Genomic DNA, 21,247 nt, shown 5'->3' with positions numbered 1-21,247 from the left:
CATGACATTTTCACCCCCCCCCCATCTTTATGACATTTTCACCCCCCCATCTTCATGACATTTTCCCCCCCATCTTCGTGACATTTTCACCCCCCCATCTTCATGACATTTTCACCCCCCCCCATCTTCATGACATTTTCACCCCCCCCATCTTCATGACATTTTCACCCCCCCCCATCATGACATTTTCACCCCCCCCCATCTTCATGACATTTTCCCCCCCCCCCCATCTTCATGACATTTTCACCCCCCCATCTTCATGACATTTTCACCCCCCCCCATCTTCATGACATTTTCACCCCCCCCATCTTCATGACATTTTCACCCCCCCCCATCTTTATGACATTTTCGCCCCCCCCATCTTTATGACATTTTCACCCCCCATCTTTATGACATTTTCGCCCCCCCCATCTTTATGACATTTTCACCCCCCCCCAAAAAAGGTTTTTCATCTTTACGACCTGTGGTTTATTTTGCATTAGACTGCGGGGGAAGCCGGGTCGAATGAAAGATGGACAGTCGTGGTTGGCCAATAAGATCAGCTTCTCAGTCATCAGGTGACTTGGGGGTGGGACTACAGTAGGTTTCAGTCGTGGTTGGCCAATAAGATCAGCTTCACAGTCATATCAGGTGACCTGGGGGGTGGGACTACAGTAGGTTTCAGTCGTGGTTGGCCAATAAGATCAGCTTCTCAGTCATATCAGGTGACCTGGGGGGTGGGACTACAGTATGTTCCAGTCGTGGTTGGCCAATAAGATCAGCTTCTCAGTCATCAGGTGACCTGGGGGGTGGGACTACAGTAGGTTTCAGTCGTGGTTGGCCAATAAGATCAGCTTCTCAGTCATATCAGGTGACCTGGGGGGTGGGACTACAGTATGTTCCAGTCGTGGTTGGCCAATAAGATCAGCTTCTCAGTCATATCAGGTGACCTGGGGGGTGGGACTACAGTATGTTCCAGTCGTGGTTGGCCAATAAGATCAGCTTCTCAGTCATCAGGTGACCTGGGGGGTGGGACTCCAGTAGGTTTCAGTCGTGGTTGGCCAATAAGATCAGCTTCTCAGTCATATCAGGTGACCTGGGGGGTGGGACTACAGTAGGTTTCAGTCGTGGTTGGCCAATAAGATCAGCTTCTCAGTCATATCAGGTGACCTGGGGGGTGGGACTACAGTATGTTCCAGTCGTGGTTGGCCAATAAGATCAGCTTCTCAGTCATCAGGTGACCTGGGGGGTGGGACTACAGTATGTTCCAGTCGTGGTTGGCCAATAAGATCAGCTTCTCAGTCATATCAGGTGACCTGGGGGGTGGGACTACAGTAGGTTTCAGTCGTGGTTGGCCAATAAGATCAGCTTCTCAGTCATATCAGGTGACCTGGGGGTGGGACTACAGTAGGTTTCAGTCGTGGTTGGCCAATAAGATCAGCTTCTCAGTCATATCAGGTGACCTGGGGGGTGGGACTACAGTAGGTTTCAGTCGTGGTTGGCCAATAAGATCAGCTTCTCAGTCATATCAGGTGACCTGGGGGTGGGACTACTGTAGGTTTCAGTCGTGGTTGGCCAATAAGATCAGCTTCTCAGTCATATCAGGTGACCTGGGGGGTGGGACTCCAGTAGGTTTCAGTCGTGGTTGGCCAATAAGATCAGCTTCTCAGTCATCAGGTGACCTGGGGGGTGGGACTCCAGTAGGTCTCTTGCGTAATATGGGTCGTAGCTACTGGCATCATGACAGGAGGCAGAACGGAGCCGAGGATTTGGAACGGATTCTTCCAATTGCCCGAGTCTACTAATTTGAAGAGGTGTCCACATACTTTTGTATATATAGTATATGAAGGAGAGATGGTGAGGACCCCTCTCTCTCTGGTCAGGCACTTACAAGGCCACCTGCATGGACCATAATAACATATGAGGGAGAGATAGCAAGGACCCCTCTCTCTCTGGTCAGGCACTTACAAGGCCACCTGCATGGACCATATTAACATATGTGGGAGAGATAGCAAGGACCCCTCTCTCTCTGGTCAGGCACTTACAAGGCCACCTGCATGGACCATATTAACATATGTGGGAGAGATAGCAAGGACCCCTCTCTCTCTGGTCAGGCCACCTGCATGGACCATAATAACATATGAGGGAGAGATAGCAAGGACCCCTCTCTCTCTGGTCAGGCACTTACAAGGCCACCTACATGAACCATATTAACATATGAGGGAGAGATAGCAAGGACCCCTCTCTCTCTGGTCAGGCACTTACAAGGCCACCTACATGGACCATAATAACATATGAGGGAGAGATAGCAAGGACCCCTCTCTCTCTGGTCAGTAACTTACAAGGCCACCCTCATGCGTATCTCATCTCGTTCCATGACCTGGTCACATGACTTCCCAGCATGCTCCTTCCACTGGACACGGCACTTCCTGCAGCTCTCCTGGAGAGAGGGGGAGAGGGGAGAGATTCGGTAAAAACAGTAATGTAGCATCCAAGGTTTAGGTTACCCCCCTAAGTTAATATGCCAGAGATGGTCACATGTTCTCCTCCCCTCGTCTCAATCAAAACACAGGTTACAACATCCAACATCCAGGACACAATAGTGAGACTTGAGACTGTAGAAATAATGGAAACGAGGGGAGAGGAAAGGAGGAGGAGAGGGGAGGGGAGAGGAAAGGAGGAGAGGGTAGAGATGAGGGGAGGAGGAGGAGAGGGGAGGGGAGAGGAAAGGAGGAGAGGGTAGAGATGAGGGGAGGAGGAGGAGAGGGGAGGGGAGAGGAAAGGAGGAGAGGGTAGAGATGAGGGGAGGAGGAGGAGAGGGGAGGGGAGAGGAAAGGAGGATAGGGGATGGGAGAGGTGAGAGGAGGAGAGGTGAGAGGAGGAGAGGGGAGAGATGAGGGGAGGGGAGAGGAAAGGAGGAGAGGGGAGAGATGAGGGTTGCAAAGTAGAACCAGTAGAAGGTTTTAAACAGGGAGTTGTCTACCTCGGAGATGTCCTGAACCAAGTGTTCCCTAGCCACTGCAACAGACAGCAGCATGTAGCTACCGCCGCTACCACTGCAGAGGCTGCCTCAAACACTGGCTAGCTGTGGCTCTGGGAGTGACTGACTGACTGACTGAGTGTGTGTGTGTGTGTGTGTGTGTGTGTGTGTGTGTGTGTGTGTGTGTGTGTGTGTGTGTGTGTGTGAGAGCGAGAGCCTAGAGAGACAGAGAGCGAGAGAGAGAGAGACAGAGAGAGAGAGACAGAGAGAGACAAAGAGACAGAGAGAGGGAGAGAGAGACAAAGAGACAGAGAGAGAGAGAGACAGAGAGAGACAGAGAGACAGAGAGAGAGAGACAGAGAGACAGAGAGAGAGAGAGAGAGACAGAGAGAGAGACTGCAGCAGCAGAAGTGTGATCCGTCCCTGACTGCGTGGTTGCCTAGTAACAGCATCTCCACCGGCTCAACATGCTGAAGGACATCTGGGGGACACACTCAGTTTCATTAAGAAGAAGTGCGTCCCCACAGTGACCGTACGTACATATCCCAACCAGAAACCATGGATTACAGGCAACGTCCGTACTGAGCTAAACGGCTCAGTTTCGTGGTCCCCAATTTCGTGGTATCCAATTGTTTAGTAGCTACTATCTTGTCTCATCGCTACAACTCCCGTACGAGCTCGGGAGAGACAAAGGTCGAAAGCCATGCGTCCTCTGAAACACAACCCAACCAAGCCGCACTGCTTCTTAACACAGCACGCATCCAACCCGGAAGCCAGCCGCACCAATGTGTCAGAGGAAACGCCCCTTGCGACCGAGCTGGTGCGCGATGAGACAAGGATATCCTTACTGGCCAATCCCTCCCTAACCCGGACGACGCTAGGACCTCGTCGCCCCATGGACCTCCCGGTCGCGGCCGGCTGCGACAGAGCCTGGGCTCGAACCCAGAGTCTCACTGCGATGACCACTGCACCAACCGGGAGGCCCAAAGCTGCAGTCTGGACACTAATCCAGATGCTTAAAAGAAATCCCGCAAAAGGAACACCTACGTGAGAATGCTGTTCATTGATGACAGCTCAGCGTTCAACACCAGACTTTGTCCCGTCCTGTACTCCCTGCTCACCCACGACTACGTGACCAAGCACCATCATTAAGTTTGCCGACCACACAACGGTGGTAGGCCTGATCACCGTCAACGATGAAGACAGCCAATAGGGACGAGGCCAAAGACCTGGCAAGTGTGGTGCCAGGACAACAACCTCTCCCTCAACGTCAGCAAGACGAATGAGCTGTATCGTGGACTACAGGAAATGGAGGTCTGAACACGCCCCCCTCATTGACATCGACGGGGCTGTAGTGAAGCAGGTCGAGAGGTTTATGTTCCTCGCTGTTGAAAAGTGTTATGAAATGTAATGTCATGTAATAAAGCTGTATTGTATATGACCCCCAGAAGAAAAGCAGGGTAGCTGTTCCTCTGTCCAGTTCTCTGTGTTCCTTTGCCAAATCTGAAATATTTTCTTTCATTGGCCAGTCTGAGATATGGCTTTTTCTTTGCAACTCTGCCAAGAAAGTCCAGCATCCCGGAGTCGCCTCGTCACTGTTGCATTGTGGGTAGAAGGCTTGTAAAGTAAGCATTTCACTGTACAGTCTACACCGGGTTGTAATGAGCACGTGACAAATAAAAATATTATTCGACACGCAGTAATCCTACGATCCTTTAAACGACTGGTTGCCTGACAACCCCAGTCCAAGATATACTCTGTCCTCCCACCCCTACAGGAGGCAGGAGACAGCAGAGTCCATCTTCCCCCTGATACTAGGACAGCAGAGTCCCTGTCCATCTTCCCCCTGATACTAGGACAGCAGAGTCCCTGTCCATCTTCCCCCTGATGCTAGGACAGCAGAGTCCCTGGCCATCTTCCCCCTGATACTAGGACAGCAGAGTCCCTGTCCATCTTCCCCCTGGACTAGGACATCAGAGTCCCTGTCCATCTTCCCCCTGATACTAGGACAGCAGAGTCCCTGGCCATCTTCCCCCTTATACTAGGACAGCAGAGTCCCTGTCCATCTTCCCCCTGATGCTAGGACAGCAGAGTCCCTGTCCATCTTCCCCCCTGATACTAGGACAGCAGAGTCCCTGTCCATCTTCCCCCTGATGCTAGGACAGCAGAGTCCCTGTCCATCTTCCCCCCCTGATACTAGGACAGTAGAGTCCCTGTCCATCTTCCCCCTGATGCTAGGACAGCAGAGTCCCTGTCCATCTTCCCCCTGATGCTAGGACAGCAGAGTCCCTGTCCATCTTCCCCCTGATGCTAGGACAGCAGAGTCCCTGTCCATCTTCCCCCCTGATGCTAGGACAGCAGAGTCCCTGTCCATCTCCCCCTGATACTAGGACAGCAGAGTCCCTGTCCATCTCCCACTGATACTAGGACAGCAGAGTCCCTGTCCATCTTCCCCCCTGATACTAGGACAGCAGAGTCCCTGTCCATCTTCCCCCTGATGCTAGGACAGCAGAGTCCCTGTCCATCTTCCCCCCTGATGCTAGGACATCAGAGTCCCTGTCCATCTCCCACTGATGATAGGACAGCAGAGTCCCTGTCCATCTACCCCCTGATACTAGGACAGCAGAGTCCCTGTCCATCTCCCACTGATACTAGGACAGCAGTGTCCCTGTCCATCTTCCCCCTGATGCTAGGACAGCAGAGTCCCTGTCCATCTTCCCCCTAATATATATAATATAATAATAATATATCCCATTTAGCAGACGCTTTTGTCCAAAGCGACTTACAAGTCGGCTGGGGCCACTACTTTTTACATATGGGTGGCCCTAGCGGGAATTGAACCCACGACGAGCCACACAGGACCCCAGCAGAGTCCCTGTCCATCTTCCCCCTGGACTAGGACAGCAGAGTCCCTGTCCATCTTCCCCCTGGACTAGGACAGCAGAGTCCCTGTCCATCTTCCCCCTGATGCTAGGACAGCAGAGTCCCTGTCCATCTTCCCCCTGGACTAGGACAGCAGAGTCCCTGTCCATCTTCCCCCTGATGCTAGGACAGCAGAGTCCCTGTCCATCTTCCCCCTGATGCTAGGACAGCAGAGTCCCCGTCCATCTTCCCCCCTGATACTAGGACAGCAGAGTCCCTGTCCATCTTCCCCCCTGATACTAGGACAGCAGAGTCCCTGTCCATCTTCCCCCCTGATACTAGGACAGCAGAGTCCCTGTCCATCTTCCCCCTGATACTAGGACAGCAGAGTCCCTGTCCATCTTCCCCCTGATGCTAGGACAGCAGAGTCCCTGTCCATCTTCCCCCTGATGCTAGGACAGCAGAGTCCCTGTCCATCTTCCCCCTGATACTAGGACAGCAGAGTCCCTGTCCATCTTCCCCCTGATGCTAGGACAGCAGAGTCCCTGTCCATCTTCCCCCTGATACTAGGACAGCAGAGTCCCTGTCCATCTTCCCCCTGATGCTAGGACAGCAGAGTCCCTGTCCATCTTCCCCCTGGACTAGGACAGCAGAGTCCCTGTCCATCTTCCCCCTGATGCTAGGACAGCAGAGTCCCTGTCCATCTTCCCCCTGGACTAGGACAGCAGAGTCCCTGTCCATCTTCCCCCTGATGCTAGGACAGCAGAGTCCCTGTCCATCTTCCCCCTGATGCTAGGACAGCAGAGTCCCCGTCCATCTTCCCCCTGATACTAGGACAGCAGAGTCCCTGTCCATCTTCCCCCTGATACTAGGACAGCAGAGTCCCTGTCCATCTTCCCCCTGATACTAGGACAGCAGAGTCCCTGTCCATCTTCCCCCTGATACTAGGACAGCAGAGTCCCTGTCCATCTTCCCCCTGATGCTAGGACAGCAGAGTCCCTGTCCATCTTCCCCTGATGCTAGGACAGCAGAGTCCCTGTCCATCTTCCCCCTGATACTAGGACAGCAGAGTCCCTGTCCATCTTCCCCCTGATGCTAGGACAGCAGAGTCCCTGTCCATCTTCCCCCTGATGCTAGGACAGCAGAGTCCCTGTCCATCTTCCCCCTGATGCTAGGACAGCAGAGTCCCTGTCCATCTTCCCCCTGGACTAGGACAGCAGAGTCCCTGTCCATCTTCCCCCTGATACTAGGACAGCAGAGTCCCTGTCCATCTTCCCCCTGATGCTAGGACAGCAGAGTCCCTGTCCATCTTCCCCCTGATGCTAGGACAGCAGAGTCCCTGTCCATCTTCCCCCCTGAAGCTAGGACAGCAGAGTCCCTGCCCATCTTCCCCCTGAAGCTAGGACAGCAGAGTCCCTGCCCATCTTCCCCCTGATACTAGGACAGCAGAGTCCCTGTCCATCTTCCCCCTGATGCTAGGACAGCAGAGTCCCTGTCCATCTCCCCCCTGATGCTAGGACAGCAGAGTCCCTGTCCATCTTCCCCCTGATGCTAGTACAGCAGAGTCCCTGTCCATCTACCCCCTTATACTAGGACAGCAGAGTCCCTGTCCATCTACCCCCTGATGCTAGGACAGCAGAGTCCCTGTCCATCTTTCCCCTGATACTAGGACAGCAGAGTCCCTGTCCATCTACCCCCTTATACTAGGACAGCAGAGTCCCTGTCCATCTTCCCCCTGATGCTAGGACAGCAGAGTCCCTGTCCATCTTTCCCCTGATACTAGGACAGCAGAGTCCCTGTCCATCTACCCCCTGATGCTAGGACAGCAGAGTCCCTGTCCATCTACCCCCTGATACTAGGACAGCAGAGTCCCTGTCCATCTTCCCCCTGATACTAGGACAGCAGAGTCCCTGTCCATCTACCCCCTGATGCTAGGACAGCAGAGTCCCTGTCCATCTACCCCCTGGACTAGGACAGCAGAGTCCCTGTCCATCTTCCCCCTGATACTAGGACAGCAGAGTCCCTGTCCATCTCCCCCCTGATGCTAGGACAGCAGAGTCCCTGTCCATCTTCATCTTGTGTGTATATTCAGTGTGTGTATATTCAGTGTGTGTATATTCAGTGTGTGTATATTCAGTGTGTGTATATTCAGTGTGTGTATATGAGAGTGTGTGTATATTCAGTGTGTGTATATGAGAGTGTGTGTATATTCAGTGTGTGTATATTCAGTGTGTGTATATTCAGTGTGTGTATATTCAGTGTGTGTATATTCAGTGTGTGTATATTCAGTGTGTGTATATTCAGTGTGTGTATATTCAGTGTGTGTATATTCAGTGTGTGTATATTCAGTGTGTGTATATTCAGTGTGTGTATATTCAGTGTGTGTATATTCAGTGTGTGTATATTCAGTGTGTGTATATTCAGTGTGTGTATTCTCTCTCATCTGATTCAGATGTCCACTCCCTTCCTCTCTGGAAGGAACAGCCCTTATAAGGAAACAGAAGACTTTTACACACAATCTGATTGGGGGAGCTGCTGTGGGTGTGACAGAGGGGAGGAGGCTCTGTGGAACGAGGTCAGAGCACATGGTCTGGGGAAAGAGGAGCTCCCCCAACACAGATATACTGCTGAAGAGTGTGTGACTCCACATGCAGCCATGTTCACAGCTGCACACACACACACACACACACACACACACCAAACTATTATTAATTTACCTTTATTTAACGAGGCAAGTCAGTTAAGAACAAATTCTTATTTACAATGACGGCCTAGGAACAGTGGGTTAACTGCCTGTTCAGGGGCAGAACGACAGATTTGTACCTTGTCAGCTCGGGGATTTGAACTTGCAACCTTTCGGTTACTGGCCCAATGCTCTAACCACTAGGCTAACTGTCGCCCTACAAATCTCATAACCACATGTGGAAAACAGTGTGTGTGTGTGTGTGTGTGTCAGTCGGTCAGACAGAAACAAGGGAAGAGAATCTGGGTCAAACATGATCTGAAACACATTTGACATGGAGGGAAAATTGGTTTCAGCCAATGGGAGGGCAGGATAAGAAGGGCGGGGCATGAGAGTAGTATTGAGCCAGGGACCCCACCCATTGGTTCATTTGGGAACAGCTCGTCCCCCTAATCTGGACTATCAGCTGTTGTCAAACACATGTTGATATCAAAAAGACGACTCTCTTACTAATTAGTGATGCAGTGAATTCTACTAGATGAAAACCCTCAAAATGAGTTTTACATCCTGGCATTTAAAAGCACTCCATTATCTACATTTCACATACTATAAAACATTATATTTTCACATTACCAAAATACCTGCTATTTAGAGCACAAGTACGGGGATTCAGACACGGTGTGTGTGTGTGTGTGTGTGTGTGTGTGTGAGAGAGAGGGAGAGAGAGTGTGTGTACTTAGCCCCAGGAATGCAGTGTCACACACTGAGGAGGAGGAGTAGGAGACGGAGAGAGACGGAGGGAGGAAGACTAGATCAGTCATGGAGCTCGGTCTCCATCTACAGGACAGAGGGGAGAGAACTACAGGACAGAGGAGAGAACTAGAGGACAGAGAGGAGAGAACTACAGGACAGAGGGGAGAGAACTACAGGACAGAGGAGAGAACTACAGAACAGAGGAGAGAGAACTACAGGACAGAGGGGAGAGAACTACAGGACAGAGAGGAGAGAACTACAGGACAGAGAGGAGAGAACTACAGGACAGAGAGGAGAGAACTACAGGACAGAGAGGAGAGAACTACAGGACAGAGGAGAGAGAACTACAGGACAGAGAGGAGAGAACTACAGGACAGAGAGGAGAGAACTACAGGACAGAGAGGAGAGAACTACAGGACAGAGGAGAGAACTACAGGACAGAGAGGAGAGAACTACAGGACAGAGAGGAGAGAACTACAGGACAGAGAGGAGAGAACTACAGAACAGAGGAGAGAGAACTACAGGACAGAGGAGAGAGAACTACAGGACAGAGGGGAGAGAACTACAGAACAGAGGAGAGAGAACTACAGGACAGAGAGGAGAGAACTACAGGACAGAGAGGAGAGAACTACAGGACAGAGAGGAGAGAACTACAGGACAGAGAGGAGAGAACTACAGGACAGAGAGGAGAGAACTACAGGACAGAGGAGAGAACTACAGGACAGAGGGGAGAGAACTACAGGACAGAGGGGAGAGAACTACAGGACAGAGGGGAGAGAACTACAGGACAGAGAGGAGAGAACTACAGGACAGAGGAGAGAACTACAGGACAGAGAGGAGAGAACTACAGGACAGAGAGGAGAGAACTACAGGACAGAGGGGAGAGAACTACAGGACAAAGAGGAGAGAACTACAAGACAGAGAGGAGAGAACTACAGGACAGAGAGGAGAGAACTACAGGACAGAGAGGAGAGAACTACAGGACAGAGAGGAGAGAACTACAGGACAGAGAGGAGAGAACTACAGGATAGAGAGGAGAGAACTACAGGACAGAGAGGAGAGAACTACAGGATAGAGAGGAGAAAACTACAGGACAGAGAGGAGAGAACTACAGGACAGAGGGGAGAGAACTACAGGACAGAGGGGAGAGAACTACAGGACAAAGAGGAGAGAACTACAGGACAGAGAGGAGAGAACTACAGGACAGAGAGGAGAGAACTACAGGACAGAGAGGAGAGAACTACAGGACAGAGAGGAGAGAACTACAGGACAGAGAGGAGAGAACTACAGGACAGAGAGGAGAGAACTACAGGACAGAGAGGAGAGAACTACAGGACAGAGAGGAGAGAACTACAGGACAGAGGGGAGAGAACTACAGGACAGAGGTGAGAGAACTACAGGACAGAGAGGAGAGAACTACAGGACAGAGAGGAGAGAACTACAGGACAGAGAGGAGAGAACTACAGGACAGAGAGGAGAGAACTACAGGACAGAGAGGAGAGAACTACAGGACAGAGGGTAGAGAACTACAGGACAGAGGGGAGAGAACTACAGGACAGAGAGGAGAGAACTACAGGACAGAGGGGAGAGAACTACAGGACAGAGAGGAGAGAACTACAGGACAGAGAGGAGAGAACTACAGGACAGAGAGGAGAGAACTACAGGACAGAGGGGAGAGAACTACAGGACAGAGAGGAGAGAACTACAGGACAGAGGGGAGAGAACTACAGGACAGAGGTGAGAGAACTACAGGACAGAGGTGAGAGAACTACAGGACAGAGAGGAGAGAACTACAGGACAGAGGGGAGAGAACTACAGGACAGAGGTGAGAGAACTACAGGACAGAGGTGAGAGAACTACAGGACAGAGAGGAGAGAACTACAGGAAAGAGAGGAGAGAACTACAGGACAGAGAGGAGAGAACTACAGGACAGAGAGGAGAGAACTACAGGAAAGAGAGAACTACAGGACAGAGAGGAGAGAACTACAGGACAGAGAGGAGAGAACTACAGGACAGAGGGGAGAGAACTACAGGACAGAGAGGAGAGAACTACAGGACAGAGGAGAGAGAACTACAGGACAGAGAGGAGAGAACTACAGGACAGAGAGAGACAGAGGGAGGAAGACTAGATCAGTCATGGAGCTCTGTCTCCATCTACAGGACAGAGGAGAGAACTACATCTCAAGACATCAGTCAGGAAGTTAAAGTTTGGTCGCAAATGTGTCTTCCAAATGGACAACGACCCAAAGCATACTTCCAAAGTTGTGGAAAAATGGCTTAAGGGCAACAAGGTGTGGCCATCACAAAGCCCTGACCTCAATCCTATAGAACATTTGTGGGCAGAACTGAAAAAGCGTGTGCGAGCAAGGAGGCCTACAAACCTGACTCAGTTACACCAGCTCTGTCAGGAGGAATGGGCCAAAATTCACCCAACTTATTGTGGCAAGCGTGTGGAAGGCTACCTGAAACGTTTGACCCAAGTTAAACAATTTAAAGGCAATGCTACCAGATACTAATTGAGTGAATGTAAACCTCTGACCCACTGGGAATGTGGTGAAAGAAATAAAAGCTGAAATAAATAATTCTCTCTACTATTATTCTGACATTTCACATTCTTAAAATAAAGTGGTTATCCTAACTGACCTAAAACGGAATTTTTACTAGGATTAAATGTCAGGAATTGTGAAACACTGAGTTTAAATGTATTTGGCGAAGGTGTATGTAAACTTCTGACTTCAACTGTATAAGGACTTCCACATCACCACCCTGGGCTGCCACAGACCGCCCTGGGCTGCCACAGACCCCCCTGGGCTGCCACAGACCCCCCTGGGCTGCCACAGACCCCCCTGGGCTGCCACAGACCCCCCTGGGCTGCCACAGACTCCCTGGGCTGCCACAGACCGCCCTGGGCTGCCACAGACCCCCCTGGGCTGCCACAGACTCCCTGGGCTGCCACAGACCGCCCTGGGAGGCCACAGACCGCCACAGACCCCCCTGGGCTGCCACAGACCCCCCTGGGCTGCCACAGACCGCCCTGGGCTGCCACAGACCGCCCTGGGCTGCCACAGACCCCCCTGGGCTGCCACAGACCCCCCTGGGCTGCCACAGACCGCCCTGGGCTGCAACAGACCGCCCTGGGCTGCCACAGACCGCCCTGGGCTGCCACAGACCGCCCTGGGCTGCAACAGACCGCCCTGGGCTGCCACAGACCGCCCTGGGCTGCTACAGACCCCAAAGGGGTGCCACAGACCCCCCCCTGGGCTGCCACAGACCCCCCCTGGGCTGACACAGATCGCCCTGGGCTGCTACAGACCCCCATGGGCTGCCACAGACCCCCCTGGGCTGCCACAGACCCCCCTGGGCTGCTACCTCTTTCCCCACATAGACTGGGGATATATCTGTAATGATGAAATACACATGGACTGGGGATATTCTGTAGTGATGAAATACACATGGACTGGGGATATTCTGTAGTGATGAAATACACATGGACTGGGGATATTCTGTAGTGATGAAATACACATGGACTGGGGATATTCTGTAGTGATGAAATACACATGGACTGGGGATATTCTGTAGTGATGAAATACACATGGACTGGGATATTCTGTAGTGATGAAATACACATGGACTGGGGATATTCTGTAGTGATGAAATACACATGGACTGGGGATATTCTGTAGTGATGAAATACACATGGACTGGGATATTCTGTAGTGATGTCAGTGATGAAATACACATGGACTGGGGATATTCTGTAGTGATGTCAGTGATGAAATACACATGGACTGGGGATATTCTGTAGTGATGTCAGTGATGAAATACACATGGACTGGGATATTCTGTAGTGATGAAATACACATGGACTGGGGATATTCTGTAGTGATGAAATACACATGGACTGGGGATATTCTGTAGTGATGAAATACACATGGACTGGGATATTCTGTAGTGATGAAATACACATGGACTGGGATATTCTGTAGTGATGAAATACACATGGACTGGGGATATTCTGTAGTGATGAAATACACATAGACTGGGGATATTCTGTAGTGATGAAATACACATGGACTGGGGATATTCTGTAGTGATGAAATACACATGGACTGGGGATATTCTGTAGTGATGAAATACACATGGACTGGGATATTCTGTAGTGATGAAATACACATGGACTGGGATATTCTGTAGTGATGTCAGTGATGAAATACACATGGACTGGGGATATTCTGTAGTGATGAAATACACATGGACTGGGATATTCTGTAGTGATGTCAGTGATGAAATACACATGGACTGGGGATATTCTGTAGTGATGAAATACACATGGACTGGGGATATTCTGTAGTGATGAAATACACATGGACTGGGATATTCTGTAGTGATGAAATACACATGGACTGGGGATATTCTGTAGTGATGAAATACACATGGACTGGGATATTCTGTAGTGATGAAATACACATGGACTGGGATATTCTGTAGTGATGAAATACACATGGACTGGGATATTCTGTAGTGATGAAATACACATAGACTGGGGATATTCTGTAGTGATGAAATACACATGGACTGGGATATTCTGTAGTGATGAAATACACATGGACTGGGGATATTCTGTAGTGATGAAATACACATGGACTGGGGATATTCTGTAGTGATGAAATACACATGGACTGGGATATTCTGTAGTGATGAAATACACATGGACTGGGATATTCTGTAGTGATGAAATACACATGGACTGGGATATTCTGTAGTGATGAAATACACATGGACTGGGGATATTCTGTAGTGATGAAATACACATGGACTGGGGATATTCTGTAGTGATGAAATACACATGGACTGGGATATTCTGTAGTGATGTCAGTGATGAAATACACATGGACTGGGGATATTCTGTAGTGATGAAATACACATGGACTGGGATATTATGTAGTGATGAAATACACATGGACTGGGATATTCTGTAGTGATGAAATACACATGGACTGGGGATATTCTGTAGTGATGAAATACACATGGACTGGGGATATTCTGTAGTGATGAAATACACATGGACTGGGGATATTCTGTAGTGATGAAATACACATGGACTGGGGATATTCTGTAGTGATGAAATACACATGGACTGGGGATATTCTGTAGTGATGAAATACACATGGACTGGGATATTCTGTAGTGATGAAATACACATGGACTGGGGATATTCTGTAGTGATGAAATACACATGGACTGGGATATTCTGTAGTGATGAAATACACATGGACTGGGATATTCTGTAGTGATGAAATACACATGGACTGGGGATATTCTGTAGTGATGAAATACACATGGACTGGGGATATTCTGTAGTGATGAAATACACATGGACTGGGATATTCTGTAGTGATGAAATACACATGGACTGGGATATTCTGTAGTGATGAAATACACATGGACTGGGGATATTCTGTAGTGATGAAATACACATGGACTGGGATATTCTGTAGTGATGAAATACACATGGACTGGGATATTCTGTAGTGATGAAATACACATGGACTGGGATATTCTGTAGTGATGAAATACACATGGACTGGGATATTCTGTAGTGATGAAATACACATGGACTGGGATATTCTGTAGTGATGAAATACACATGGACTGGGGATATTCTGTAGTGATGAAATACACATGGACTGGGGATATTCTGTAGTGATGAAATACACATGGACTGGGATATTCTGTAGTGATGAAATACACATGGACTGGGGATATTCTGTAGTGATGAAATACACATGGACTGGGGATATTCTGTAGTGATGAAATACACATGGACTGGGGATATTCTGTAGTGATGAAATACACACGGACTGGGATATTCTGTAGTGATGAAATACACACGGACTGGGGATATTCTGTAGTGATGAAATACACACGGACTGGGGATATTCTGTAGTGATGAAATACACATGGACTGGGGATATTCTGTAGTGATGAAATACACATGGACTGGGATATTCTGTAGTGATGAAATACACATGGACTGGGATATTCTGTAGTGATGAAATACACATGGACTGGGGATATTCTGTAGTGATGTCAGTGATGAAATACACATGGACTGGGGATATTCTGTAGTGATGAAATACACATGGACTGGGGATATTCTGTAGTGATGAAATACACATGGACTGGGATATTCTGTAGTGATGAAATACACATGAACTGGGGATATTCTGTAGTGATGAAATACACATGGACTGGGGATATTCTGTAGTGATGAAATACACATGGACTGGGGATATTCTGTAGTGATGAAATACAAATGGACTGGGGATATTCTGTAGTGATGAAATACACATGGACTGGGGATATTCTGTAGTGATGAAATACACATGGACTGGGGATATTCTGTAGTGATGAAATACACATGGACTGGGGATATTCTGTAGTGATGTCAGTGATGAAATACACATGGACTGGGGATATTCTGTAGTGATGAAATACACATGGACTGGGGATATTCTGTAGTGATGAAATACACATGGACTGGGATATTCTGTAGTGATGAAATACACATGGACTGGGATATTCTGTAGTGATGAAATACACATGGACTGGGGATATTCTGTAGTGATGTCAGTGATGAAATACACATGGACTGGGGATATTCTGTAGTGATGAAATACACATGGACTGGGGATATTCTGTAGTGATGAAATACACACGGACTGGGGATATTCTGTAGTGATGTCAGTGATGAAATACACATGGACTGGGATATTCTGTAGTGATGAAATACACATGGATTGGGGATATTCTGTAGTGATGAAATACACATGGACTGGGGATATTCTGTAGTGATGAAATACACATGGACTGGGGATATTCTGTAGTGATGAAATACACATGGACTGGGATATTCTGTAGTGATGAAATACACATGGACTGGGATATTCTGTAATGATGAAATACACATGGACTGGGATATTCTGTAGTGATGAAATACACATGGACTGGGGATATTCTGTAGTGATGAAATACACATGGACTGGGGATATTCTGTAGTGATGAAATACACATGGACTGGGGATATTCTGTAGTGATGAAATACACATGGACTGGGGATATTCTGTAGTGATGAAATACACATGGACTGGGGATATTCTGTAGTGATGAAATACACATGGACTGGGATATTCTGTAGTGATGAAATACACATGGACTGGGATATTCTGTAGTGATGAAATACACATGGACTGGGATATTCTGTAGTGATGTCAGTGATGAAATACACATGGACTGGGGATATTCTGTAGTGATGAAATACACATGGACTGAGGATATTCTGTAGTGATGAAATACACATGGACTGGGGATATTCTGTAGTGATGAAATACACATGGACTGGGATATTCTGTAGTGATGAAATACACATGGACTGGGATATTCTGTAGTGATGAAATACACATGGACTGGGATATTCTGTAGTGATGAAATACACATGGACTGGGGATATTCTGTAGTGATGTCAGTGATGAAATACACACGGACTGGGATATTCTGTAGTGATGAAATACACACGGACTGGGATATTCTGTAGTGATGAAATACACATGGACTGGGGATATTCTGTAGTGATGAAATACACATGGACTGGGATATTATGTAGTGATGAAATACACACGGACTGGGGATATTCTGTAGTGATGTCAGTGATGAAATACACATGGACTGGGGATATTCTGTAGTGATGAAATACACACGGACTGGGGATATTCTGTAGTGATGTCAGTGATGAAATACACATGGACTGGGGATATTCTGTAGTGATGAAATACACATGGACTGGGATATTATGTAGTGATGAAATACACACGGACTGGGGATATTCTGTAGTGATGTCAGTGATGAAATACACATGGACTGGGGATATTCTGTAGTGATGAAATACACACGGACTGGGGATATTCTGTAGTGATGTCAGTGATGAAATACACACGGACTGGGGATATTCTGTAGTGATGAAATACACATGGACTGGGATATTCTGTAGTGATGAAATACACATGGACTGGGGATATTCTGTAGTGATGAAATACACATGGACTGGGATATTCTGTAGTGATGTCAGTGATGAAATACACATGGACTGGGGATATTCTGTAGTGATGAAATACACATGGACTGGGGATATTCTGTAGTGATGTCAGTGATGAAATACACATGGACTGGGGATATTCTGTAGTGATGAAATACACATGGACTGGGGATATTCTGTAGTGATGTCAGTGATGAAATACACATGGACTGGGGATATTCTGTAGTGATGAAATACACATGGACTGGGGATATTCTGTAGTGATGTCAGTGATGAAATACACATGGACTGGGGATATTCTGTAGTGATGAAATACACATGGACTGGGATATTCTGTAGTGATGTCAGTGATGAAATACACATGGACTGGGGATATTCTGTAGTGATGTCAGTGATGAAATACACATGGACTGGGGATATTCTGTAGTGATGAAATACACATGGACTGGGATATTCTGTAGTGATGTCAGTGATGAAATACACATGGACTGGGGATATTCTGTAGTGATGAAATACACATGGACTGGGATATTCTGTAGTGATGAAATACACATGGACTGGGGATATTCTGTAGTGATGAAATACACATGGACTGGGGATATTCTGTAGTGATGAAATACACATGGACTGGGGATATTCTGTAGTGATGAAATACACATGGACTGGGGATATTCTGTAGTGATGAAATACACATGGACTGGGGATATTCTGTAGTGATGAAATACACATGGACTGGGGATATTCTGTAGTGATGAAATACACATGGACTGGGGATATTCTGTAGTGATGTCAGTGATGAAATACACATGGACTGGGGATATTCTGTAGTGATGTCAGTGATGAAATACACATGGACTGGGGATATTCTGTAGTGATGTCAGTGATGAAATACACATGGACTGGGATATTCTGTAGTGATGAAATACACATGGACTGGGATATTCTGTAGTGATGAAATACACATGGACTGGGATATTCTGTAGTGATGAAATACACATGGACTGGGGATATTCTGTAGTGATGAAATACACATGGACTGGGGATATTCTGTAGTGATGAAATACACATGGACTGGGATATTCTGTAGTGATGAAATACACATGGACTGGGATATTCTGTAGTGATGAAATACACATGGACTGGGGATATTCTGTAGTGATGAAATACACATGGACTGGGATATTCTGTAGTGATGAAATACACATGGACTGGGATATTCTGTAGTGATGAAATACACATGGACTGGGATATTCTGTAGTGATGAAATACACATGGACTGGGATATTCTGTAGTGATGAAATACACATGGACTGGGGATATTCTGTAGTGATGAAATACACATGGACTGGGGATATTCTGTAGTGATGAAATACACATGGACTGGGGATATTCTGTAGTGATGTCAGTGATGAAATACACATGGACTGGGGATATTCTGTAGTGATGAAATACACATGGACTGGGATATTCTGTAGTGATGTCAGTGATGAAATACACATGGACTGGGGATATTCTGTAGTGATGTCAGTGATGAAATACACATGGACTGGGGATATTCTGTAGTGATGAAATACACATGGACTGGGATATTCTGTAGTGATGTCAGTGATGAAATACACATGGACTGGGGATATTCTGTAGTGATGTCAGTGATGAAATACACATGGACTGGGGATATTCTGTAGTGATGAAATACACATGGACTGGGGATATTCTGTAGTGATGAAATACACATGGACTGGGATATTCTGTAGTGATGAAATACACATGGACTGGGGATATTCTGTAGTGATGAAATACACATGGACTGGGATATTCTGTAGTGATGAAATACACATGGACTGGGATATTCTGTAGTGATGAAATACACATGGACTGGGGATATTCTGTAGTGATGAAATACACATGGACTGGGGATATTCTGTAGTGATGAAATACACATGGACTGGGATATTCTGTAGTGATGAAATACACATGGACTGGGGATATTCTGTAGTGATGAAATACACATGGACTGGGGATATTCTGTAGTGACGAAATACACATGGACTGGGGATATTCTGTAGTGATGAAATACACATGGACTGGGATATTCTGTAGTGATGAAATACACATGGACTGGGGATATTCTGTAGTGATGAAATACACATGGACTGGGGATATTCTGTAGTGATGAAATACACATGGACTGGGATATTCTGTAGTGACGAAATACACATGGACTGGGATATTCTGTAGTGATGTCAGTGATGAAATACACATGGACTGGGATATTCTGTAGTGATGAAATACACATGGACTGGGGATATTCTGTAGTGATGAAATACACATGGACTGGGATATTCTGTAGTGATGAAATACACATGGACTGGGGATATTCTGTAGTGATGAAATACACATGGACTGGGGATATTCTGTAGTGATGAAATACACATGGACTGGGATATTCTGTAGTGATGAAATACACATGGACTGGGATATTCTGTAGTGATGAAATACACATGGACTGGGGATATTCTGTAGTGATGAAATACACATGAACTGGGATATTCTGTAGTGATGAAATACACATGAACTGGGATATTCTGTAGTGATGTCAGTGATGAAATACACATGGACTGGGGATATTCTGTAGTGATGAAATACACATGGACTGGGATATTCTGTAGTGATGTCAGTGATGAAATACACATGGACTGGGGATATTCTGTAGTGATGAAATACACATGGACTGGGATATTCTGTAGTGATGTCAGTGATGAAATACACATGGACTGGGGATATTCTGTAGTGATGAAATACACATGGACTGGGATATTCTGTAGTGATGAAATACACACGGACTGGGGATATTCTGTAGTGATGAAATACACATGGACTGGGATATTCTGTAGTGATGAAATACACATGGACTGGGATATTCTGTAGTGATGAAATACACATGGACTGGGATATTCTGTAGTGATGAAATACACATGGACTGGGGATATTCTGTAGTGATGAAATACACATGGACTGGGATATTCTGTAGTGATGAAATACACATGGACTGGGGATATTCTGTAGTGATGAAATACACATGGACTGGGATATTCTGTAGTGATGAAATACACATGGACTGGGGATATTCTGTAGTGATGAAATACACATGGACTGGGGATATTCTGTAGTGATGAAATACACATGGACTGGGGATATTCTGTAGTGATGAAATACACATGGACTGGGGATATTCTGTAGTGATGAAATACACATGGACTGGGGATATTCTGTAGTGATGAAATACACATGGACTGGGGATATTCTGTAGTGATGAAATACACATGGACTGGGGATATTCTGTAGTGATGAAATACACATGGACTGGGATATTCTGTAGTGATGAAATACACATGGACTGGGGATATTCTGTAGTGATGAAATACACATGGACTGGGATATTCTGTAGTGATGAAATACACATGGACTGGGGATATTCTGTAGTGATGAAATACACATGGACTGGGATATTCTGTAGTGATGAAATACACATGGACTGGGGATATTCTGTAGTGATGTCAGTGATGAAATACACATGGACTGGGGATATTCTGTAGTGATGAAATACACATGGACTGGGATATTCTGTAGTGATGAAATACACATGGACTGGGATATTCTGTAGTGATGAAATACACATGGACTGGGATATTCTGTAGTGATGAAATACACATGGACTGGGATATTCTGTAGTGATGAAATACACATGGACTGGGGATATTCTGTAGTGATGAAATACACATGGACTGGGATATTCTGTAGTGATGAAATACACATGGACTGGGGATATTCTGTAGTGATGAAATACACATGGACTGGGATATTCTGTAGTGATGAAATACACATGGACTGGGATATT

The 21,247-nt window shown here is 47.0% G+C and overlaps 1 protein-coding gene across 1 annotated transcript in view; it reads right to left on the bottom strand.

Moving 5' to 3' along the window:
- The window catches only part of rnf216 (ring finger protein 216), a 107,579-nt gene that overhangs the window by 5,754 nt on the left and 80,578 nt on the right, over positions 1-21,247 (bottom strand). Inside the window, exon 14 of the mRNA XM_064964681.1 lies at positions 2,322-2,419. Coding sequence (XP_064820753.1) covers positions 2,322-2,419 — 98 coding nt within the window. The remainder of the gene's footprint in view (positions 1-2,321; positions 2,420-21,247) is intronic.

This window comes from Oncorhynchus masou, unplaced genomic scaffold, assembly GCF_036934945.1.
Source record: "Oncorhynchus masou masou isolate Uvic2021 unplaced genomic scaffold, UVic_Omas_1.1 unplaced_scaffold_181, whole genome shotgun sequence".
Taxonomy (NCBI): domain Eukaryota; kingdom Metazoa; phylum Chordata; class Actinopteri; order Salmoniformes; family Salmonidae; genus Oncorhynchus; species Oncorhynchus masou.
The sequence above is the reverse complement of the archived record's forward strand: the minus strand, read 5'-3'. Positions and strand labels throughout refer to the sequence as shown.